General features: G+C 38.5%; 1 protein-coding gene across 1 annotated transcript in view; it reads right to left on the minus strand.

Moving 5' to 3' along the window:
- The window catches only part of SNAPC4 (small nuclear RNA activating complex polypeptide 4), a 745673-nt gene that overhangs the window by 643578 nt on the left and 75081 nt on the right, over positions 1-27014 (minus strand). The window contains exon 2 of the mRNA XM_044058642.1: positions 24881-25021. Coding sequence (XP_043914577.1) covers positions 24881-25016 — 136 coding nt within the window. The 5' untranslated portion in view covers positions 25017-25021. The remainder of the gene's footprint in view (positions 1-24880; positions 25022-27014) is intronic.

Here is a 27014-nt window from a genome sequence, read left to right on the forward strand (position 1 = left end):
CTGAGACACTATATTCAAGACCCATTTGTCCTGGGTGATTATGTGCCAATTTTGTGAAAAAAGTGCTAGTTTCCCCCTAAGGGGGCTGCCAAAAGATAAGTGCTTGGTGCTGGCAGAGGAAAGTCATTGGGACTGTTTACTGTATGGCTGTGATTTGTCTTCTCCGCTTTTGGAGGTAGAAGCACCCCATTGTTTAGGCCTGTATGAACCTTGAGGCTGGGGTCTGCCTCTGGGGCATCTGTATCTGCCTCTTTGTGGCCTGTCTGACACTGGAAAGGACCAGTTATTTGTGGGCCAGTTCCTGCTAAATCTAGGTGGCTGCACCTGTAAGAAATCCTTAACTGTCTGCATAGATTTTGCTTTGTCCTCCATTTTCTTCAACACCTCTTCTGCTTTAACACCAAACAAAGTATCATGCTGTAATGGAGCATCTAATAATTTTGCTTTAACATGATCAGGCAGATTCTGTTCCTTTAACCAAGCATGCCTCCTAATGACAGGACCCGTAACAGCAGCCCTGCAAGAGGCCTCCAGAGAATCAAAACCACATTGCAAAGTATGCCTTCCCACTTGTTCAGTAGCATGCAATCAATCCTGCATTTCCTTGTTTTCTGCACATTCAGAATTTGTTAATATTTTCTGTTTAAGCAGTGACATTAAGTATTGCTGATATTTAAGCATATGAAATTGACAATTTAAAGCCCTCACAGCCAAGGTAGCAGAAGTGTAAACCTTTTTCCCCCCATCTGTCCAGTGCCCTTGAATCCCTATCAGAGGGGATAGGTTTTTTTGCAGTGGAAGCCTTGACCCCTTTGGGACCCTGAGAAATAGTTTCTGGGTCAGCAGCAGGGTTTTTATTTATGTGAATCTTGAACCCTGTAGTATCTGTCTGGCTTAACAGGTGCATGGGGTAAAGAGTCAGGAGGGGTAAAGAGTCGGGAGACAGGCTGGACTCTGAAAATACATCATCTACAATGTCTAAAACAGGGGGGATAGCAAGAGGCCTTTGCTGAGGTAGTAAAAGAAAGTCTCTGAGCCTTTTCTTAGATTCTGAGTAGTCTTGGCTCTCCCAGTGGAAGTGCTCCCTCATGGTATGCAGGGTTTCCCCAAAAGAATAATCCTCAGGAGGAGAGGCTGAAGGGATAGATTCTTCAGCAGCAGAGTCCTCATAGGGAGGAAGAGAGTATTCCTGTTCAGAAGAGGGGTAAGAGGAAATGGAAACCTGATCTGAAGATTCATATTCTGTCTCTTGCCTAGGCCTCTTATCAGGAGGGGGATGAGAACCCCTGATCAAAGTAATTAGGTCTTCGGCCATTTTGATCATCTGTTTTTTAGGCATGGAGGCCTGTCCATGGGCTTGCTGCACTTGTTTCTTTGTCTTTAGTCTTTGCCTTTGAAGCTGTAGTCGGTTTTACATATAACTGTGTAGGCCTAAAAACACCCTCAGAAGCTGATGCCTGCTCAGCGGCTCCGGACCCATCTGAGGGAATATTTTCCAAGTGTCCAATACCTTGAGTTTCCAGTGGCCTAGTCTGCTCCATGTGGGAGTCGGAAGCGGCCTGCGGCTCTGAGGTAGCATGTGTCAGGGGCTGCAAAAGCGCCTCACTGAGAACCGGCGACTGGCTTAGAAGAAGCCTTGTCATCAGTTTTGGACCTCAGATGCCTGTCCTTTTCCTTGCTTTTCTTGTGAATTGTGGTAGTCTGATGGCTATCCGACGACATCGTGTAATTAAATCTTCGGCCAAAGTAATGAAATGCAAAATCGTACCGACGCTTAATAGTGCGTTGGTTAAATCTAGCACAAAACCTGCAATTAGCAACGTCGTGATCAGGGCCTAGGCAAGGAATACAATAAGAATGAAAGTCCTTATGAGGTATTTGCTTCCCACAAGAAATACAATTATTAACTTTTTCTGACATCGGTCTAGAGCAAGAAAAAAGTTTCCCCAATGGGGTACTTAGCTTTAAATGAAGACTTCGGATCTGAAATTCGAACACGAAAATCTCAGGAGTTGGCCGACTGGCACTTGCAAACTGCTTCTGCTTCGGGTACTGCGTGGCAAGGAATACTGGAGAAAATGGCGTCAGCCGCATCTTTTGGCGACAGCAACCAATGCCAGACCAAGACTTTGGAATTCAGGCCGACTGCGGGTAGCCTGCCAGCAGGGATAACCCAAGAGTAATGACTGCAACAGTGAAACACAATGAACATCCCCTTCCGGACCTCGGAGGTTTCAGTTAGAACAGTTTCAGACCTACACCAACATTACACTTCATCGGATTTTTTAAATAGAAGTGTTATGTGTTACAATACCAAGAACAGCTCACAGAGCTAAAATATCTACAGCAGTACCTAACTTGGTTCAGAATATACCATGAAAGAGAAACTTTCTTCGGGGTGAGGGGTCTCTTCAAAAATGTAGAGGATATCGGCACACACAAACATGGCCCACAGCATACACAGCAAAACAAGGGCATGTAAACATGATACTTGCCGACGAGAGAACGTCGCAATTGCAGTCCAACTCCCTCTAACCTTTAAAACGGCTGCATGAAACACTAACGTGCAGCAGAAAAAAAAAAAAAATATATATATATATATATATATATATATATATATATAAACGAGCACGGCACACACAGATGCCGAAATGAGCATTAATAACATGCTAAAATTAGAAAAACAAACTAGCAGCAGTAGTGATAAATATACAAGCTATCACTATAAACCAACACTTGCATAAAAAAAAAAAAAAGAAAAGACGGCTCATTCTGAGTATCAGTAACGAAGATAAATGCAGATAATACCAAGCCAAATTCAGCATGCAGCATGGGACCTGACAAACAGAAGGCAGCATTCACACATGGGAACACAATGACTAGATAATTAACCGAGAACCAGCAGTAACAAATAAAATGTATAACCATAATACAATAATAATATACAAAATACATATAATTATATATAAGCAGCAAGCAAATACAACAGAAGGCTAATCTAGATAGTTGGCAGCAGCATACACTACTGAACCATGTGGCAAACAGAAGCATAAACTATATCAGGCAGCACAAAATAGGGCTAGAAGTGCATTCAAACAGGGGCTGTGTGTAGAATTACATTTTTAATTCACTAGGAAGACTTATCTTACCAATGAAGCAAAAAATGCAGAAGACAATCCAGACAATCCAAACTTTTCAGCAGTCCCTCAAACAAATGCAGTCGACAGGATACACGTACAATGAAAAGGAGTTCCACACACCACATGGGTTTTATTAGGCTGAGTGGGCTGGGTAAGGCAGGTCTGACATCACAATGTGGGAGGAACACTGGCTCTTCTATACAGCATGCAAATCAGGCGGGGATTACATCACTTTGGGGGAGGAAACATCCCGATAGCTAGAGCAAGAGCAGATGGCAGATGTGACATCATAATTTCAGAGCCAGCTACAGGTTTTTCAAGTTGGTTTGCAAAGTGAAACAAAAACAGTATAGAAAGCTAGGAAGCAGAACAGGGAAAACAGTTGAGTGGGTTATTTTTTAAAGCTGCAAGGGTGATTTTTTTAAGCTTTATCAAAGAACAGGGACTGGAAGAGTCAGCAGGTTGGGGAATCTGCTTTAATATCCTGTTGTTTTCCTTTAATGGTCACAGTTGTTATGGTCATTTGCTTCATCAGTCTTCTAATACTCTGGATCTTATTCATTTTCTGGTATTTTGTTCATTTAGCTCAACATCTCTGTCATTTTCTATTAAACTAAGTTGTCCTTCGCTTAGATAATTTTCTTCCAAGCTGAGAGCATCCTCCTTGCTCTCTCACATTATAGAATCTTAAGTAGACTTTCGACGAAGTCTCTTACAGAAGGTTCTACAACTGTACTTAATGGTACATCTTTTCTAGAAGTGCCCTGCTCAGTCTGTTGTGCCATTTTCTAAGGATATAATGACTCATTATGTTGGCATATTACTGTTATCAGAGAGTCACTATGTCAATACATCAATCCCTTCAACTCATTTCTCACTTTGTTGCTCACTTCATTTTCTGTTCGTCACCTTCTACATCACTTAATTCATTGCTTCTCAATATATTCCAATATTGTGTCATTATTCTTTCCCTTGTAAAATTTACTATGTCTGGATGTCTTTGCCTGTCTATATCTTTAAATATTTTTGAAGTTGCAGTGATTGTAATGGTTAGTACAGCTTTGTCTGCATAATTACTGTACTGTATCAGATCTCCCTCTCTCTTTCTCTAGTCCTTGCTTCTTTTTTAAGAATGTTGATACTTTCCATTTATTTTTTTTTTTTACACTTATTCAGGAACATCTACTTCCAGACAGTTGTTTCTTTACCTAGGTATTGTTTCATAGCTGAATAGTAGACTGTCCAAAGGGTCATTTTAAGCCTAGCCAATAGCATGTGGTCAGAATCAAATACTGTAATTTGTTTCTAGGAGGTGAAGACCTTATAGCATTATACCAAACCCACCTCTTTTTTGTTCAATTAAAGAGACTGTTTATTTGTCCTGTAGATTTTAACAGTTTTTTGTTGGAATGTTGGAAGTGCTTTTCTTCTTTCTTGTCCTTGCCTTATAGCTTGTGTGTGGAAATTCCATGTTTGTTGCATAACATAAACAATACATAATCTTCTTCTCATCCCCAACAGACCACTTTATTGTCTTTATGCTACTTACTTAGCAGATTTAAAAAAAAAAAAAAAAAAAAAAAAAAGCACCTTACTGCTTACCATTTAAATATTTAAATAATACAGTCTGGTACAATTTGGTACAAAGGTAAAATGAATAAATCCTTAAGCAAATAAATAAAATAAAACATCAGCTAGCAGCATTTAAAGTTAAATAATAAAACACTTTACCTGAAATAAATACGTTAATGCATTTCTTTTTCAAGGAAATAAGCAAAAGGATTTGCACACAAAAGTAAAAATACAACATTCAAAAAAGGCAGTAGTCAGAAACTATCTGGTTTTGGCTATAGATATATGGTTCCCTTAATGCTTCTGACTTTTCACTCAATAACAAGTACATCTTGAGCAGTCTCCAACTGTACACTCCAGCAAGGCAGCAGTAACTCTGGATCAACACACAGACCCTCTGTTTACAAGTTCCTAAACAGGATTTCCTGTGGCTTTAATTTGAATTCTGGAAAATGACCATCTTGTTTCCATAGTTATATACTTTGGGAGGATTCTCCACAATTTGCTGCCTAAATAGGTCTTCAGATGACCAAGCTAGAATATACAAGCTGCGGACTCTAAAGTACAGTCAAGAAGCAATTCTTTGTTTCTACATTCAGAATGCAGCATATTTTCAAAGTGCAAACACAAGTATATGCAATTTAACACATCAGCTTTCACCCATTACACTGACTTCTTCAGCGCGATGGAGCTTCTTTTAGTTTTAACCAATTTCACATACATTATATATTTTTTTAAGATGATACAGTTTTAATACATCTTGTGCATTTTTCTTTGAAAGGACAGGAAGTTTCAATGATTATTACAGTTTTTCCCTCACACTTGCAATAAAAGTAACACAATCCAGTCCAAAAGCATCTCCGTTATCACGTCAGCTCCATTAAGAAGGTGGTTAGATGCTTGCATGCTCCCAAACTGACCCATGGTCAATTAGTGGTTCAGACACTTGTGCGTCTGACTAGAGGTGGAAGAATAGAGATAGCTGTATTAGTGTTAGAGAAAAATACTTCAAAAGACCAAAAGCATAAGGTTCAGTGTTCAGGTATCTTTATTCTTGCGCAAGGAGACAGAAAATGCAGTTACAGAGTTTGTCTGACTAAATCAGGAAGTGTCACAGTTATTATACCTTTCTTTCAAGACATTGCCCACTACGACTGACGTAGTAGATCACCAGTTCACAATTCTGTTACTTTACAGATGTTTCTCACATTTCTAGCTGACTCTTCAAAGTTTAAAAAAAGATTTTTTAGTAAACAGGATGGCCTTGACGACCACCGGTCAATTATAACTTTCTTGCTATGTGATGTTACAAGTCTAGGTGCTATGGCTAATTCAAGCACAATGCAAGTACAGATTTCTGAAGCAGTTCATTGTTTATAGTATCTAACTATCTTGCAGCTTATGCACTTTTTCATTAACACGAACAGAGCTTATTGTCTATAATGAATGGATCTACAGAAATTATTATTCTCCATTTAATTTCCTGACCTAGCAGAAAATCACCTGCTTTCCAGTACATTTCCAAAGCATAAACATGTATTTTGCTGTGATAGCAAACTAGGTCAGAGTGCATCTTGCAGTGTCAGAAAGCACAATTTCAGAAAAGCATATTTTCAGTTTCAAATAGAACCAATGCTGCATATAGAATAAAAATGTGTTAATCTTCCCTTATTTAAAATAAGCATTGCACACATATGTTAATACATATTTTTCTAACATTTCCCCCTGTTAATACTTTTTATTCTATTTCAAAAGCATAAACAGTTTGTTTCTTCTCCTCAGCTCTTCCTCGGAGGATTTGCAGCTAAGAGAGTCATTCAGTTTAAACTTATGAAAGTGTTTCCTTTTTCAACAGTTCTTCAATTTCAGTACTTTGATACAAAGTCTCAGAAACTGACATGTCTATAAAATCTTTGATTAATTTTTTCATGCAGGGAATTCCACAGCAAATGCATGCTCCTAACAATAGTAATCCCACACAAATGGCAATCAGGATGTTCATTAGGATGGAACCCCACCCCCCAAACAAATTCTGGAAAAAGTCCATCAGTGGGTTTGGGCCTGACCTGGTCATGTCTGACACTTGCTGGATCACTTCCAAATGATCATTAATTTTGTGTTTATTGTCGGGAATAAACAAACAACACTCGTCTTTGATTAAAGCGCACGTACCACCTCTTGCTGCTAGGGTGAAGTCAAGAGCCATGCGGTTTTGAAGCACCACAGTTCTCATTGCATTCAGTTCATCAGTCATTAATTCAAGAGCAGAAAAAGTTGCATTGCTCATGACCTCGAGAAGTTTGGATAGCTTTCTCAGTTCTCAAACTGATTTAACTGCACCACACGTAGGGGCTATGCCAGCCCAGGATATGATAGTGTCACTCAAGTCCATGTGTGCTAGTTTACTTTTGTCTTTCACGGAGTTATGGTTTCTCCAGCCTGCTACGATCTGTCCCACTGGATTCTCAGGTTTCTTGATTGGATTTTCAGGTTTCTTTGCGACATCTCTGACGTTTCGAATTTTCCCATGAGGCAAAGCTGTAGTGTGTCGTATGGCCGGGACCAGGTAACCCAAAAAACAACTGCCGGACCAATTCTCAGGCAACCATTTATATGCCTTTTTCCACATATGAAATAACAGTTTGCTACCTTAGTATCGATATACACCTTCCCTGCATGAAACATTTTCTTATCTATGATAGACAGTTGCTTTAAAAGAACAGGATTATGTTGTATATCACTGACAGTTTTATGCAAGGACTCAAAGTATGAGTCATAGTCTGCATCACAAATTGTTTATGTATTTTTAGCATTTTTAGATTTAATATAACATTTATAAGAAACAGTCACATTACATCTACTCCAACATACTTGAATCGTGTCATTCTTAAAAAAGCATACAATTCCTGTTTGTGTAACAGGTAGAAATAATGCAATTTTGTCTCTAGATTTCACAGGTGTAGTCTCAAAAATCAAATTTTCCCAGGTCTCATTGACCCCTAGGGGGACAGCAGCCATCAATAATCCCCCGTATGCTGTTGGTATAGCTGTGCAAATCCAACAATTTGAAATATTAAACGTCTCAGCATACACATATTTGATTGCTTGGTAAGTGTTAAAGTTCGGATGCCAGTCTATGAGTGTTGAATCGCGTTTGTTCAGTCTAGCTGGTGGGGCTGAAGAAAAGAAAGGCCACAGCAAAAGCCATAGCAAAAAGAATATTGTCACTTATGCAGTTATTAAGATGATTATTCAACACTGCTGAATATACTGCTGAAATCGTTCAGTATTTCTATTGTCTCTAGGTCTTGTCGTCATTTTACTGCTGCTGTGTGTTAGCAAGAGTTTTATCAAGTTCAAAGTTTTTGACTAGTTTACAGTGTGTCAAATGAATCCAAGATGAACATTCCGCAATCTTGACTGCTGTGGGCGTGCTCATCAGTACTTGATACGGACCTTCCCACTTTGGTGTTGTCCAATTCTTCTTTTTGATTGTCTTCACCCAGACCCAAGTGCCTGGGGCTACTGCTACTTCGAATGGTTTAGTTTGGTCTTTATCTGAAACAGAATTAAACTGTAAAAGATGTTTGTTATTTAGCATATTCTTCATGTATTCTGCAAGTGTCCAATCTGCTTCCTGGTCTGCAGGCATGAGAGATTTCCACTGAGGTATATAATAAGCTCTTCCAAAAATCTTTTCAAAAGGTGTCAATCCTTTTGCATTTGGAACAGTTCTCATGCTCAACAGTGCCAGGGGCAAACAGTACACCCAGTTCTTCTGTGTTTCTACTATAAGTTTTTAAGCTTATTCTTTAAAACTCCATTGTGCCTCTCTACTAACCCTGCAGATCGAGGGTGATATGCACAGTGATGTTTTAAAGAAATCCCAAAATACTGACTTAACTGTTGTATAGTTTGGTTAACGAAATGTGTACCATTGTCACTGTAGATCCTTTCCGGTACGCCAAATCTAGGAATAATTTCTTTAACTAGGGTCTTTGCAACAGTGGCTGCATCTGGTTTACTAGTCGGAAAGGCCTCCACCCATTTGGAGAACATATCCAGAATGACAAGGCAGTACTTTTTGTTTTCACATTTGCTCAATTCTATGAAATCCATACAGATAGTATGAAACGGATACGGTGGTGTAGGGAAACTCCCTTGCTTGGGCTTTAATGCCCCTTGTGCATGATGTTTATTACAAGTGTGACATGACAGGCAAAATTTTTTAGTGTAGTTTGTAAACCCGTACATAGTGAACACCCGATTCACTAACTGTACCATCCCCTCTGTTGAGACATGGCTCTGCCCATGGCTCAACAAAGCTACATACCTAAATAAATTAGATGGTAATATTGGTTTTCCCTCTTTGGAGATGTACAGCCCTTCCTTGAGAATTGCTCCTCGTCTTTTCCATTTTTGTTTTTCAGCTTGTGTAGTAAGTGTCTGCATTGTTTTCAACATTTCTGAGTCTAAAATCTCAGAAGGTTGTAATTCCTCATTCAAAATAAATGCTTCTGAGGCTGCTTGCTTTGCAGCTGTGTCAGCTCTCGCATTGCCTTTTGAAATCCTATCTTGTTGTTTTGTATGAGCTATGCATTTACAAATAGCTACTTTCTGAGGCAACTGAATAGAATCTAACAAATCTAAAATAAACTGTGCATGGTTAATCGGTTTGCCAGTAGATGTCACTATTCCTCGATTCTTCTACTGTTGTGCAAAAACATGTACAGTAGAAAAAGCATACAGGCTGTCTGTAAAAATGTTTACGCTTTTACCCTTTGCTAAAGTACATGCCCGTGTCAAGGCAATCAACTCTGCTGCTTGTGCAGATAAGTTATGTGGTAGAGGTTTCGCTTCTACAATCTCAGTATCAGAAACTACTGCATAACCTGTTAGGTTCTGTCCTGTAGGACTCCTTTTGCAGGAGCCATCCACGTAATATGTCACCTCGGCATCATCTGTGAGGTCTTTTCTAGGCAGTGTCTTTTGCTCAATTACCTGCAGGCAGTTGTGGGGTGTGCCATCCACTGGAGTTGGGAGCAAGGTAGACAGATTCAAAGTAGTACATTGTTCAATTGTCATGTGAGGTTGGCTCAGCAATATAGTCATACAAGAAAGATGCCTAGCAGGGGAAAGATATGCTACTTTTTCTTGCAGTAAAATGATTGTGACTGCATGAGGCACTCTCAATGTGAGAGGGTGGAATAACACTACTGAGGCTGAAGCCTGCACTGCCATTGCAGCTGCAACTACTGCTTGTACACAGTGGGGTAGAGACCGTGCCACTGGGTCCAGTTGTGATGAATAATAAGCAATGGGGCATTGTTTGTCCCCATGCTGTTGAGTCAATACTGATGTCATATAACCTTGCTTGCAATCTACAATTTGGAAAAAAACGTTTGTGATAATTTGGTAATCCTAAAACTAATGATGATGCTATCAATTGTTTCAGTTTGCAGAAAGTTAATTCTGTTTCTGGTGTCCACTGTATTAAATTTTGTGCTGCCATAGGCTTCTTAAAAATCAGGTCAGTTAAAGGTGCAGATTCCAAAGCATAGTTTGGGATAAAGCTTCAACAAAAATTAGTCGTACCTAGGAAGGACATCATTTCCTTCTTGGTTGTGGGTTTTGGTGCTTGTAAGATCGCTACTTTTCTGTCCTCATCTAATGTTCTGCCATCTTTGGATATTACATATCCAAGGTATTTCACTTGTTTTCTCCAAAGCTGCAATTTATTTTTGCTTACTTTGTGTCCTTCAACTGCTAGGAATTTTAATAATGCTATAGTATCTTCCTTACAATCTTGCTGGGTAGAGGCAGCCAGCAGGATGTCATCAACATAAAGTAAAATTTGACTACCTCTTGGTGGGATAAATCCCGTTAAATTACTTGCCATCTCTTGTGAGAATATCGTTGGGCTTTCACTATAGCCCTGTGGTAGTCGCGTATATGTATACCGCTTCCCCTGAAATGTGAATGCAAACCAATACTGGCTGTCAGGGTGTATCGGTATCGAAAAGAGCGCATTGCTGATATCTACCACAGAAAAATACTTCTGTTGAGGTTTTAAATCATTCAACAAGGTTTGTGGATCTGGCACCGTAGGTGCTCTTGGTATTACTGCGTCATTTACAGCTTGTAAATCTTGGACCATACGCCATTCTCAGTTTGCTTTTCTAACTGGGAATAAGGGTGTGTTACATGGCGAATCGGGAGATTCCACCAGTATTCCCTTCTTAAGCAAAGCTGCTATGATTGGTTTAATACCTGCCTCTGCATCTTTTCTCAAGGGGTACTGTCTCTTTTGTGGTCTAAATGCTGACTTTGGCATGATAGAAACTGGTCCTGCTGTGCGAATTAGTCCTAAGTCTGACTTTCCTGTTGACCAGAGAGTTTCTGGTATGTCTAACAAAGCTTTTTCTTCTTCTAATAAGAGGGCTTCTCAGTTGTCTTTGCTGGACTGCAAGTGTACAGCTGGATGTGTTTGTGTTATCCAGTTCAGTTTCTGTTTTTGTATTCCCTGTTCTGACAGTTCTGATTCTGTCTGTTTTTCCCATTTTGTAACTTTCTCTCCTAGGTCTACCCATTTTAAATGTTCCTCTTTAGTTAAACTAACATGCGGTATTAGATTTGATTTGTAAAGGGAAAAGAACGCCTGGGGTAATGAACAGCTAACTACACTGTTCCCTTTCATGTCCCAGTACAAATTACACAGTACTAATCTGTTTGCATGATTTTTAAACAATTCTTGTTCATATTCTTTGTCTGGTCCTGGTGTATTACAATAATACAGAGTACAGTGCAACAGGTGTTGTATGTCATTGCAAAGGGAGGGGAACTTACTGATAGCTACATTCATTAACTCTTCAGTTACTGCTCCAGGGCCAGTCATAACCAAGTCCTGGCTGTACCAGTAAAATGTCTCACCTTCCGTTTGCACTGCAAAAGTATTAGTTTGTTGCTGTGCTTCCATACTCTGCATAGTTGGAACTACTGCTATGCCTAATAGTTGCATAAGATCTCTGCCCAAAAGGTTCACTGGGAATTTTGCAGAAACAACAATTTTGCTTTTCTGGGTTAATCCTGAAACAGGATCTGTTATTGTAATGTTATGAGAGACAGGCTCCCGATACAGCTGTCCATTAGCTGCTTTTACTAGTATAAAGTCATGTGATTCTGAATTTTCTGGTAGTTTGGAGGGGTGTACCAGGGTTCGTGATGCCCCTGAATCGCACAAAAATTTGACTTCTCTCCCTTCTACCAGGAATGCCACTTCTGGTTTTGTGTCAGCCAAATAGAGCTCTAAGCTCAGTAAGGCTAGGTCTAATATTTCGTTTTCTTCACTATCGGTAGCTTCCAGCACTTCCTCTGTTATCACATTCTCTGCTCCTTCTATCACATTCTCATTTGTCCTTTCTCTATTATTCCTATCTAGTGATTCCTGACTTTCATATAGTCAGTCCTCACCCTCATCGTTTTTGTCTTCCACTGCTGCCTTCTTATTTTTCCTGCAATCTCTTGCCAAGTGTCCCTTTTTCCCCACATTTGAAGCACTCGCCTCTTTTCTTTCTCCCTTCAAAGTCCTCTGATCGCTGATCAGATTGTTTCCCTGGGCATTCTTTTTGCCCTTTTGTCCGGACTGTACTAAATAAACTTCTCCATCTTCCACAGCAAATACTTGGGCTTTCTTCTTTTTTTTGTTGTTAAAATGCTTTTCGGCATGTCCAGCATATTCAAGCAGTGATTGTAATCTGCTTGTGCGATGGTCTATGTGTTTAGTAATGAAACTATTTATGGGTGCAATACTGCCTTTCAAAAATGCATTCTTTAACTGCTGCTCATATGGGGAATCTTGTGTCTGATCTTCACACACTTGCATTCTACAGTGATTGTTAAAACATTCCAATAATCTGGAAAAATATCTATCAACAGTTTCACTTTCTTGTTGGATGCATTGGTTAATGCAAGTCCAGTCTGCCCTAGGCTTCCATTTCTCAGAAATTTGGTCTGTCAGACCTTTCACTCTGTTGTCTAGTTCTGCGCTGCTATGTGGGAGGGGCCTAAGTGCAGCGTCACGGGGATTCCAGTTGCCACTGATCATGTGCCAATCTGGACGAACTATTTGTCTGACTACTTTTTTTACTTCCTTAATCTCATGCCCTGTAAGTCTTCTAAGAACTTTCTAAAATTAACTTTTGGATGGGGAAATTCCCTCTGTGGCTTTCCGGATGTCTTCCGGTGTCCACGGTCTGTATACTAAGAGAGTTGGGTTCTGCCCTTCTTGTCCTGCCTGAGGATTTGGTACTTCTATGAGTGGACATATCTCTTCTTCACTCATAGCCTGTGAATTTCCATTCATTTGATATAATTCAATATCCCCTTTTAAATTACGTGTTCGAGACCTAGTCTCGATAGGATCTCTAACAAACAGTAATGGTTTTATAGGAACTGGATATCGTGGAGGTGGGTCAGTTTGTTCTTTTGCTTCATACTCCGGTAAGGGAACTGAAACCGGAGTGGGCGGAGGGGCCGATGCTATAACTAAGTTATTATCCTCTTTGCCTAGAAACATTGCTTTTGAATTTTTATTCTTTTGTTCTCTTCGGTTTGCTTCCTCAATCCACCTGTGTGCCTGAGGAACTCCTAATTTACGCTGTTTTTTAACCCGACCTTTAGAATCGGTTTTTATCTGTCTAATAAGTTTGATAAGCGAGGATCTTTCAAGTTTCCCATCAAATTCATATTTATTAACCCATTTAGTATAATATTTAACGTTGTCAGCGCGCTGTGATTGCATATATTTTGCTTCTTCGGTTAACGGTGGGCTTTGGGGTCTTTTCGTTTTTGTGCACATATTACCCATTTTGTTCTAACCTTTTTAAATGTTACGTAACCCTTTTGTTTTTAATGTGGTACCACCAAGTGTTTACAGTCCCTTCAGTCTACCTGCCTACTCATTCTGTTTCCCTGATCTATGACAAGATAGCAATATTTCTGTCCCTGAAATTTAAAAATTCTCACAGAACAAATACACTCAAGTCCCTGATCTAAAACAGAAAAAAGTAGATTCACCCTACCTGAGCCTCAGCGATTGGTCACTCACGGTTCAAACGGAACCTGCCTTCAGTCATAGATCAGAAAAGTGGCTGGCCTCTTTTGCACGACAATTCAGTCGGAGGTCTTTCAATGAAGAAGATCCAATGTGGTATCTTCCCTGCACAGTTTCATGCCACCTGGCCCATCTGATCCCAGGCTAAACGAGGGTTTCCGGCTCCAAAGGACCAAAAAATGTTAGAGAAAAATACTTCAAAAGACCAAAAGCATAAGGTTCAGTTCAGGTATCTTTATTCTTGCGCATGGAGACAAAAAATGCAGTTACAGAGTTTGTCTGACTAAATCAGGAAGTGTCACAGTTATTATACCTTTCTTTCAAGACATTGCAAACTACGACTGACGTAGTAGATCACCAGTTCACAATTCTGTTACTTTACAGATGTTTCTCACATTTCTAGCTGACTCTTCAAAGTTTAAAAAAAGATTTTTTAGTAAACAGGATGGCCTTGACGACCACCGGTCAATTATAACTTTCTTGCTATGTGATGTTACAAGTCTAGGTACTATGGCTAATTCACGCACAATGCAAGTACAGATTTCTGAAGCAGTTCATTGTTTTTAGTATGTAACTATCTTGCAGCTTATGCACTTTTTCATTAACACGAACAGAGCTTATTGTCTATAATGAATGGATCTACAGAAATTATAATTATTCTCCATTTAATTTCCTGACCTAGCAGAAAATCACCTGCTTTCCAGTACATTTCCAAAGCATAAACATGTATTTTGCTGTGCTAGCAAACTAGGTCAGAGTGCATCTTGCAGTGTCAGAAAGCACAATTTCAGAAAAGCATATTTTCAGTTTCAAATAAAACTAATGCTGCATATAAAATAAAAACGTGTTAATCTTCCCTTATTTAAAATAAGCATTGCACACATATGTTAATACATATTTTTCTAACAATTAGTTTCTCAAACTCCTCTGTGGATACCGAAGAGCCAAATGAAGCATTTATCTCAAAGGAGAGGGGACTTTGTAGGCTTTTCCACTCCTACCAGCAGCTAAAAATCCATTATAATGCCCCTTGCATGCCCATCCCCACATGTCACTAGACATACACAGGAAAACAGCAAGCTAAATCAAAAGAAAAAAAAGAAAATACCACATATGAATGACAGCACCTGGAATGAATGGACTGGAAGTCTTGCTCATAGCTAATGAACTGGTCAGTGGAACATACAGGAGAAGGCTTTATGGTAAACAAAGAGAACCAGAGGAAAAAAATTTTGTTACAGCATGCTAAACCCGTATGTTGTTTTCTTAGGCTTATATTTACCCATACCGATGTATCATTTAAGAGGGTACTTCTACCCATATCTTGCACACTGCAATATTATTGCAGACTCGTACTTGTTTTAACATCTGTACCCAAATTTAATTCCAAAACTCATAGTAGTTTTAATCACTTCTACTTAATATACTTCTGCTGAATGTTATCTGAAATGGTATTAAAATGCTCACATCTATAACTGAACATATGTTCAATATCTCTACTGTCAATATCTCTACTGAATATGATTGTCTAAACATAAGTGGTCATATGCTATAAATACCCATGTCACATTTTACTGTACTGCATACTGTTCATTATAATGTTGTTTTCATGCCTATCTTTAATCTGTAAGTTACTCTCAAGGATATTTTCCCCAGGGTTTCCAATGAAAATGGGCCAAAACCCAAATAGACATCCTGGTAATCAAAATAAACAAAATAGAAGCTCAAAAACTGGCACTTTCTGTAAACAAAATTTTGGCTGTGCTACTCTGATCAGATGTTGGGTCAGCACATCACCTTTTTACTAAGCATTTATCCTCCTAAGGTGATACCAGAGCAGGATAAAAAAGGATTAGAACAGTAAGGAGCAAGAATGATTTAATTAACCAGGTATTGCTGATCACTTAGTAAGATTTGCCTAACAGAAGTCACCTATATGGCCTTTGCCACTATAAGAAAGTTGTTACAAGATTATTTCTTCTAATTTCCCTGTTCCAGACAAATTCTAAAGTAAATAGAAAGATGTACACTCACCTTTTAATGATTTTCATGTTGTTGAAAAGAAAATGAAACCCTTGAAACTCTTATTCCATTTCCAGACAACTGAGGTTTAGATGGCATTTATCATGGAGGGAAACATCCCCAACCCAATGATTTATACATCAGTTCCCTACCTTTAAGTTTACTCTTTGAATACCTTATGGCCCTGTATTATTTATGGGGAACCAGGTTTCACCCATTTGGATGCGTAAACTAAACAATTTTCAAGAATTGCCTAATCTACTTCACAAAATGTTCCATCTTCTACTACAAAAATGAAATACTGCACAGACGTCTCTCTAATCATTCATTTTAGTCTCTTTTCAAGTTAGAAAAAAAATGATAAATATTATAGAATTAATACAATTTTCACCCTGGCTCCATGTCATACATGGATAAAGCCATGACTATGATGCAGACGGATTGGGTTTAAATAGCATACCAGAAACTGGGCAAACTGGTGAGGGCAGGTGGGAATTATCAGCAGCTGCTGTGTTACCCTTCTTTTGGGGAGGAATGTAGATTGGCTTGCTCCTACAGTGGCCTCTAGGACACACTGGGGTCAAAATGGATACTTGATGCATAACAAACATTACTTCAACTTGTAGATGAAAGCTAGAAGATGCATGAACTATGCATGCATTGCATGACCATAACTGCACATCCCCATTTGAAACATACAAACGGGAACCATGGGGGCACTTAAGCACCATCAGGGATCTGACAGCTGTGATGCATGGGGGAGGCACAACAAATTAACAATAGCCAGCCTACAGACTTTACTCACAAGCTATTAAGTTAAATATTCTACAAAGAAGTGAGCAGCCACATTTATTGGATTTGCACAGTAACATTCAGAAGGTAGTGCATCGACAACATGCAACTATAAACAGTATTATTTTCTCAATACTGCAAAAAGAGGGAAAAAGAGAGAAGAATCTTGAAGCCCACTTATCTAAACAGGGATCAGGGGAGGGCCACAGTAAAGATTTATTGTACTAAAATTCTACACAAATTACTGCAAAGAAATTAAACTACACATCAAGGTGCACATGGTAAATGCATGGCTATTTCACTGCAGTGAAGTGTCTATAAGTTTGTTGTAGAACAATAGGAGCATAACTGATGATGGCACAAAGGGAATGGTTACCAATATTTTCTTTAGTTTCAATTTTAAGTGGATAGCAAGACAAACTTAAAACTGGAATAATAAATGAGGACTGGTCCCAGACTGAAGAATGGGCTTTTGTTCCTTTTACTCCTTTAAATAGGAAAAAAGGACTGGGTTACTGGAGGAAGGGTGGGTTTGAGAAGATGATTAGAAATGGGAATACAGCACGTGCTTGATGACAATGTTACAGGCATTAATTACTGCATTTGCTGAAACAGGGCTTTTAGTAGTGATAGATGCAGACAGTACTACTGACACACAGATAATATAGCAAATGACAATGCTATGTGAGTGAGAAATAATAGTAGCACAGGCATTGCGTCTTACAACAAATGGGACAATGTGTCATAAGGGAAACAAAGTGGTCATAAAACTGCTTCTCGGCTGATTTTAAAACACTAATTGGTTAATGAAACCAGGTTTGATGTTTTACTGTAAATTTGCCTTTATAATACTTGATAACACAGATTAGGATTAATAGGCACCACTGATACAGAATAGGAAATGTACTTAAAGTGAATTTTAATGGGAAGGAAATCACATTTTGTATACATACTTTTTGCCAATGTATCTGTAAGAGCATTACAACTGTTTCTTATAAGCAAATCCCTAGATCAAATAAATTCTTTAACATATAGAAATAAGCAATTATGTTATCAGTTAAGGTTCTTGGATACTCATTTGATTGTTCAATGTGACAGATGTTAAGATCAGCCTGCTCTGTTAGTATGAAGGGATAAAGCCTAGACTATGGCCCAAGCAACCCGTGGTCAGTTGGCAAAGTATCTGCTGGAGCTGACATGGGGAAGATGGGTGTGCTCATCTTCTTGGAGACAGGTGGCAACACAAAGGACAGCCCAGGAAGTAGTAGCCACAATATGGCTGCCTACATTGCAAGTGCACTGTGGTCATGCACTCGTGGATAGCGGCTCCTATGACGACATTGGTTTCTTGTACCCTTCCCAGAGGACTGATTAGGACCATCACTGATGCTTCCTATACACCAGCCTCACTCCTAACTAGCTCTTGCCCTTATTTGGGAGTAAATGGATCTGACTGATGTGAGGAAGCCTGATGATGAGCAGGTGCAGTGGCAAAAAGCATGTAGACAAAAAAACAAATACATTAAGATCTGCATGAATGCTCATCCACCTATTAAAAAATACTGCATGAACAACAACCAAGTTCCAGTTTGTCACCCAGTAAGGAGAGTTACCTGTATAAGGGACAGAGCTGAAACATTTCATACAGTACTCAAAGAGAAAGAGATCAAGGGCATTTATTAAACAGCTACGTACTTAAGGGAAACCTACTACTGACCCATGAGTGATTTTGGAGCACACACATTTGAATATTTCTAGTCATTGTATGCATATGATTGTTCAGTAGATCAAAAGATAGAACAATTTTTGACAACTACTGTAAAACAGGGTCTATATAAAGTTATCGAATGGCACGAATGTCGAACGGCCGAAATATCAAAAGTGCCATTCACATTACTTGGTTTTGTGGGGGGCTGTGCCCCCCCACACCCCTCGCTAATTATATATACCAACTCAGAGATCGCACTACAGAGAGGAAAGGGCAAAATTCCCAATCTTCACTGCACCCCAATCCCACAAACCAGGACTCGATGAATGGCACTTTCAATAATCCGGCCGTTCGACATTCGTGCCGTTCGATAATTTAATATAGACCCGTAAAACGGAAATGGTCACACTGGAATCTAAAATTAACCATGAAGAACTAAACAAAAAAAAAAAGATAAATCAATTACCCAGAAATAAAGCATCAGGGTTGGATCAGCTTACAAATTATTGTATTATTATTATTTTTTAAAGCTTGCAAATTAATCATTTTTGACTGTCGCTCGTTGTCCAAAATACAATTCATCAGTTCACATTGCTTGGGTGTCTTCTGGATAAATACTTTCGTCATGCTGCATGAATTAGTTTTGCTGGCAAGACAGAACAAGGATTTGTCTGAACTGGAAATATTTCAGGCCAACGGCTCTACTTAATTTAGACTAAAGGATTTTTACAAAACTTATTAGCTAAGCATTAGCATGGCTTTGTTCCTGGCAGAAGTATGAACTCTGTAAATATTTCCCTCAGTTTTTATGCAGTTCAAAAGATGGACATCTCCATTGCTTTGACACGTACCCAAAGAGCTTCTGAACAGCTTTAATTAATACAGTGAAGACTATTTTCTTGCAGCTCTGATCAAATGAAGGTCTTTAAGACAAAATAACTGATAAAGCATTAATGACAGTCAGGCAAGCATATCTTCTCTAACTTTACTGTTCATATGGCTCAGCCCAGGGCCGGTGTTAGCATTTTGGGGGCCCCCAACAAATGTGAAGTTGGGGGCCCCCAAGGCACTTCCAGTATAAGTATCATCCTGTTAATGCCACCCCTCCTAAGAAACCTTTTAGTTTGGGCTGCAAACTTTTAGGAGTAGTAAACACAGAGACTGTAGCGACAAGCTTTTACATTAAAACAGGTCTAAGTACCACACTTTGTTGCAACTAAATGCCAGTAACTGTTAAATGCTACGTACAGGTCTGGCAGGTCTGGACTTAAATGAGGTGATGACTTGGCCTACTGTTTCAACACCCCACGCACACCCTCCAGTCCTCTCCTCTGATCCCTCCCCCTTTGGGCTCCCCATACCATGCACATTACTTTTTTCTTCCTTTTCTCACATGTTGCCTAACTCTCAGCTTTTTCAAGAAACCATAACTTTCTATATGCTCTGAATTCCATTTTAAAGTTTTTTTTTTTCTTTTTGCACAACCTTTTCATCCAATAATGGCTTGAACAGAAATTATGATTAAGGAAAGAAATTCAGTGCTGCTGTTCAACTTCAGTTGTCTTTGCATCCTTTCAACAGACTTCCTGACCAAGATAGCACAGTAATAACCATTTAGGAAATAACCCAGATAAGCCAGGGCTCAAGAAGCCATCATTTTACAGATGGTCTGCGATGAATTAGAGCATTTTCTACAGCATTTTACTCCAGTGGTGGCCTAAACAAAAATCACGAAAAAGAAAAGAATTCCAGTCTTATTTTGTTTCTTTCAAGGAAGACATAAGCTGTGCCCAAGTCTTAATGGTCAAAGCTGACATAATAGTAACAAATAAACTAGCAAGCCAATTGCTGTGAGGATACACAAATCCTATCTGTGAATACTGCCTGCCTCCCTAACCCCCCCACAAAAGACAGTCACTGTCTATGCATCCCTCTGGTGTTAGACTGGGATGAAAGCAGAGGTTCAAACTGCTTTACTCATATATTTCAAGTGACTGCTGACATACATAGCATTCTTCTCACCCTTAACCCTCAGTCAGCCCCATGATTTTGTGCCTGATGTGTGATTGTTTGAATTTCAGTAATATAGTTTAATTTGTTTCTCCTAGACAGTACGCCACCCTTACACAAGCTATAGTAACATTCTTTTTACACCTATGAGGTCTGTGAGGAAACTAAATAAACAATGACCACACTTGTCCACAGCTCAAACACAAGCTATAATGACTTCATATGCACACCTCTAAGGTTTTTGACTGTGATGAAAATTAAAGCTGTAATAACCACACAATCCCCAGTCCCCCAAAACCTACAGCGGCTTTCTATACACACACACACACACACACACACACACACACACACACACACACACACACTTGAGAAGGGCTGGTTTTAGAATGGGTGTGGTTGAAACCAGAGACTATTAAAAGCTTTATCCTAAAAGGGTCATATCTCAGCCCTGTTCAGGTTAAACATCTCAAATCAGAACCGATACATTTTTCTTATTTTTCTTCAACCAGCAACAGCTTTTGTGGGGGCCCCTAGAGAGTCAAGGATGATTAAGGGAGCCCCCAGTATTCAGTTATACAGTCTGTTGAGTGAGGAGGCCACCAGACTCCAGGAAGATCAAAGTGTCTGAATATTTTGTGATATATTTTGTGTCTTACTTTTGAAATATAATTACTTGTTAGGTACATTTTTTACTGATATCCAGAAGAATAATGTCTGTGTCCTGGCATTATTGGATCTGTACAGAGATAAAAATCAGTGATATTTCACACACACACACACACACACACACACACACACACACACACACACACACACACAAGCATAAGCCACAGCAGTACTAGTTTTGTACTTATTTCAGCAAATAGCAATACATTGTGCAACACTGGTACTGCCACACCAGATCATTGACTGCCGTTTAGCAGTTGTCAAACAGCAGCAGGGGTAAGTCACTTATTTCCCTCATTGAAGAGGGATGCATGCCTGAGACTGTCCCTGATTTCACAGACCTTCCCTGATATTGTTCATACTTTTGCCTTCTCCTTCATAAAAAGTTTGATTTGCTGGTATACCATTCAGGATTACAGTCAATCAATCCAGAGATATGAGTTTTACATTTATTGTCCAAAAATATGTGTTGATGCAAAAGGTGTTATTCTATTAATTTTTCAAGTGAATTAGTCCTGATTCTGACCCTTTATTCTATAAATTTTGGGACTGGATTGAATTCTTAAGCAAAGAAATTGAGAGTTATAGTATCTGGTGTTCTGCTTGTACTTATAAAACTCTCTGAAAGAGAAAATCATCCCTGATGATCAGAAGTATCAGCTCTTCTTAAAATCCAAAACTTGCACTGAGATAAGTCCCTCTGGGCTGCTGATCTCTCTAGTGCATACCTTGCTCACATTCATTATCATCTTCATCCTAAGAGGGTCATATCACAACCCTGTTCAGGTTAAAGAGCTTAATTAGTAAATAAATAAATACATTTCCTCATTTTTCCCCAACCAGCAGCAGCTTTTGTGGGGCACCCACACAGTCAAGGATGATTAAGGGGGCCCCTGCAGTCACAGGTAACCCAGAGACCTAAAGCTGGCTATGTAGTTATAGTGGAGAAAATGTCTAACAGCAGGATTTAACTAAGCCAGGGGCACTATGTCAGTGGCAAAATATTTAATGGTATTCTGTTGCTTGTTACCGGACAAAACACTGTTACTACAACCAGAAATATCTTTGAATTTTAAAGGAGATACAAATAATAAACCACATGGGTAATAACTCTTAAGTATACAAGAATGTTGTACTAGCTTTTGTTGGTTTGAAAGACATGCTACAAAATATCAGGATAAGATAACTTGATGTGGTTGGGGGCCCCCAGGGAACAGGGGGCCCCCCAGCGACCGCAGGGTTCACTGGTGCCTAAAGCTAGCTATGGCTCAGCCCCTGAACCTTTCCTAAGAGTGATTCAAGCGGACTGAAAACTAGATATTAGTACACTGGGCAGAAGCAATGAAAATTTCTGCTTATGCAGATAACCATTATCTAATTACTTCCAAAACCAGGAGTTCTTTATCTCTAAGACCACAGGATAAGTGGAAATGACTTTAATTAATTATTGTGAAGGAAACAGACACATTTGAATTACTTAACAAATTGTACTATTTCTAAAATCAAAATCTGTATGTTCACACTGTGTGTACTACCTTGTAAGACAATTATACTAAACTTTATTATAAGCAAAAATAATTAACTGCACTGCTGATTATTAAAATATTTCCCATTTACATCAGTTTTAATTACTCTGACACTATTTATTATGTGACTGAATTGGTATTTCCCTGCTGCATCCACTGAAAAGAGAACTTTCCAGCTGGGCATTCTAAGTCAACAAAAGTGAATAACATAATAAAATAAAATATAAAAGGGTGGACGACTTCCTTAATTTCCTAGATTGGTCCTGACAGAAAAATCTATTTACCTTTATTCATAATCAGGTCTGAAAATGAGAAAGCAAGTTAAAAGGTGCACACTAAAATTATTCTACTGTAGGCAGGTTTAATTTCATTAAAATGAAAATTCTGCAACACTTGCTCTCTCCTGTGAAGAATTCATTACTTCCAGCTTTCTAGTTTTTGTACATTAACACAAGATATGTATACTTAAAAAATTCTGGGACTGGGGTGGGGTGGCTTCACCTATGATATCATGGGAACATTTCATTTTGAATGCATAAGCAGTTAAGCTTAGGGTCCCTGACTCAAACTTTATGTAACTAGCACAATTATTCATTAACAAGTATAACTGGATTATTTTTCCTGTTCTTCAAACCTTGTTTAGAATGAGTTGGATAACTAGGTTTTTTACATTTCTTGATAGTTTAGGGTCTCCAAAGTGGTCCTTTTGTATCCAAGGTCATAGGAAACCTCACAAAATAATATAGGAATTATTTTTAGTAATAAAAAAAAGAAATCCTGGCTTCAGCTGCTATTTGCCAACTGGATCTCCAATACCAAACTGTGGAATTAATCGTGCAGAATAACATTTTGGAGGAGGGGTGAGGCTTAAGGGACGGTAGGAATGAATCGATCAATTTATGTAATATTGAATTGATGATAAATATACAAAAGATTATATGTGATGTATAATGCTTGCAAATGAGAATATGTTAATATGGTTTGTTTTATTTTATACAAATGTGTGTTTGCCTACATCTTAAGTATAAATGTATTAAAATAAAGTATGGAAGTAATGAAAAGCTCTCTCCACTTAAGTTAATGATATTTGGTTTTCTGCAGTCTCACACAGAATTTAATAGATATGTTTTTATAATGAAAGAACTCAAAAAATTTAAACTCAAGTGGTTAAAACATTATATAACTAAAGCTTCAAAGTTAAAGAAGATAATTTGGGTACTTCTCAGTCTTTTCATTAACAATCTATAAAAAAATTACTAAGCAAGATTCTATAGTCCAGTGATTAACCTGCAAAATTGTACAGAACTATAGAGATTAAAAATAGTTCACCTGAATACTTTAGAACTTTGAGACTTTGAAATAAAGGATGTTTACTGGCCTGATTTGGAGACAGTTAGACCCCCCTCTTTTATGTGGAAGGGTTGGGTCTTGAGACAGTGAAGCCAAATCTTCAGGCCACTGAGACGAGGGAGTGTTGTGATATGCAAACCTAATGGAGGAATGAAACAGATTAGGGGACCAAAAAACATTCATGATTGTCTGGAAAACAGCCCTGTTCATTTAACTCTCACTCCAATGAGGAGCAAAAGGGCTTAACATTTATGGGGGGGGGGGGTTGATTGCTATTAGGTACAGAGGTAAAAAGCATGCAGAAAAAAAAAATATTAGCTTCCATGGTAACTATCAGATATCTTCAGCCTATACAATCAACTCTGTTTCTCAGTTATTTTTTTTCTGTATAAAAATGGTGGTGGTCTTATCTGTAGTCTATATTTCAAAAATATAAGGGCTTAGCAACAGCTTACCAGTAAGACACTTTTCCACTTCCGCCTTTTCTTTTTTTGCTTATTTTAGGATTATCATATATTTTAAATAAATAGAAACCACTCACTATACCACACATCTGGATTTTTTTTTTTTAATAAAATGGACGAAGTTTCCTCTGAAGTGGACTGCTTTTTAAAACTGCTGTTACAGTCAACATAAATGACTCAATAGCAGAGAGTTCACCCAAATCAACACTTAATGCTGTGGCACAAATAAACTAAAACAGGTGTTGAACAGACTTCCAAATTTAATCTGCCAACATTTTATATTGCAAACCAAATATATTCAAAATGAACACCAAACCTATATTCACATTTTTTGATGTCAAACATACTGAGCTTTGTATTTACTTTGATATGGAAAAAAACATTTATATAAAAAAAAACTGAAGTCCTTATTTAAATGGTGTGTGTGTATAGATAAATACATACAAGTGAAAATGTTTCTGGTACAGTATCTGGACTGTTCCCATAGTCCTTTCCCCCATTTTTTCAGTTAAACTCACCTTCTCCAGAAATATCTGCCTCAGTGTCAGATATGGTGATCTCCACATTGGTACCACCTGGACGTAAACTCTTTTCCAACACTTCAATTTCTCTTTTGATCTTTTCCCTCTCTGCATTTATGTCAACGGTGGCCATGATTCCTACAAAAATAAAGGATTAGACTTAGGGGACAGACACAACAAAAGAAACAACTTACATGTGCTCACCATAATGCTACATCTATAACAAGACAGTCTGGCTGCAGATAGGTAGGTAACACCTTGCACTTCCAGTGCTGCAACCAGTCTGTACCTGGAGCATTTCTAGACTGCTAACCTTATTCCCTGGGACATACGTGATCATCTTACTAGACTAGAACTTCCCTGTTCATAACCATCATCCTTATAGAAAAAAAATAATAATAATTCAAAAAACACTGCCCGTCAGACTCAGCAGTGCAAAGAAGACGGGTACATACATGCTGCCAAGAAAAAAAGAAAGAAGGTGGGTAGGTTATGTCCAGCAGTTAGCGTGTCATTTCACAGGTCCAGTATTTCAATTAATACACAATTTCTATATCTGACTTCAAACATTGTGTGTGTCAAAAAGATAGGACACAGTCCCCACTGAATCCAGGACACACTCCATAAAAGAATCCTTCTTGGTATAGGTCACAAGGAAGCATATTCCCAGTTAATGCAGCACTGAAAGAAGATCTGTATTGGGAGGTCCCATCCCATTTACAGTATTTTTCAACAGCATGTGCCTTCGTTGAAGTTTGGGCATCGGGCTGGCAACTCGACACCATAAAAACCAACTGCCAATCATTAGCGGACCGGAGTTCCACTGTGGCGACCCCTAACCAGGAAAAGCCGAAAGACAAACAAACATGAAGGGTAAAACCACCTAATCCAAGAAGGCACAACAGAAAGTCTACCAAAGTCACTTTTATACCTGCAGAATGCCCTTTATGGGACAGAGAAACCATCTCCTGGGTTTCTCAAAATAATGCATTCTAAAATCCCCTTGGATACTCTTCTGCAACTTTCCTGACCTCCCTTTCTTTAGTCAAAGGAACAAGTAATTAATCATCTGCTATGAACTATCACACTCTCAGTAGTTATCCAAATGTGCAAAAACATTCAAATCCTTACTGTCTAAAGACATATAGTATATGCAGCATATGTTTATTCTGAGTAGAATTCTGGGTGAAAATGAACATGCAATACTAGGGGAAAACAGAGTATATAAATATAAATTTAAATTAAACTTGGTGGCAATTTCTGTAAGTAAGGCTGGAACAGTACGAAGGACAATCTAAACCTGTGAAACACTGTGGGTAGGCTAACAAGGCCTCAAGGCCTTCAGTTTAGAGACAAGTCAAGAAGTAGCACTACTCTAGAAAAACAATCTGCCAAGCCAAACTAAATGGCTGAAAAGGAAACAGGGTAATCTAATATACAACAAAATAAATCTCCAAGGTTTAATTGTGTTTCACAAGGTTAAACTCAATATGAAAACACAGTTTAGAAAGGCCCTACAAACCTTAAGAGTAGTCAGCAAAGCTCCAATGTCTTTGATTCAGAACTAGAAAATCACTTCAAATGGAATATGTCATTTCACAAATAACTGTCTCAACAAAATATTAAGAACAATGGCAGGAGAGACAATAAGGGCAGATATTTCTTTCTGAAGTGGCCATACTAAAGCATTTCCATTTAACTAATTGCTTCCTACAACAGCATATCATCATGAAAGCAGAGTTCCTGTGCATCCTGTAAAAGTATACTGGTCTTTGTAGGGGACTTCCATGTACTCCTGAAATGCGTAAACTTGTCAATGTTTTCAAAATCTAATTTTTGAAGTCCTCATACATATGCATAACTAAAACTAAAGCCGTAAGATAGCATCTACAAGCTGACACGATTTGCTAAGCATGCATAGTGAAATGATCAGCATAGGGGGCACAGAACTGGAGTTAAGGAGTGTTTGCAAAAATGTTATGAATAAGGTGAGATCCTCCACATTTACATTAAAAATGCAAAAATGGACTGCAATACTATCATGTTATGGGTGGTGTACGCAAGCACTGATTTTAGTAAGAAATTAAAATATAAAGATAAATGTAAAGATATTCTGAGATATAAATTTTTT

Source organism: Protopterus annectens, chromosome 16.part0, assembly GCF_019279795.1.
Source record: "Protopterus annectens isolate FY-2018-M chromosome 16.part0, PAN1.0, whole genome shotgun sequence".
Classification (NCBI taxonomy): domain Eukaryota; kingdom Metazoa; phylum Chordata; order Ceratodontiformes; family Protopteridae; genus Protopterus; species Protopterus annectens.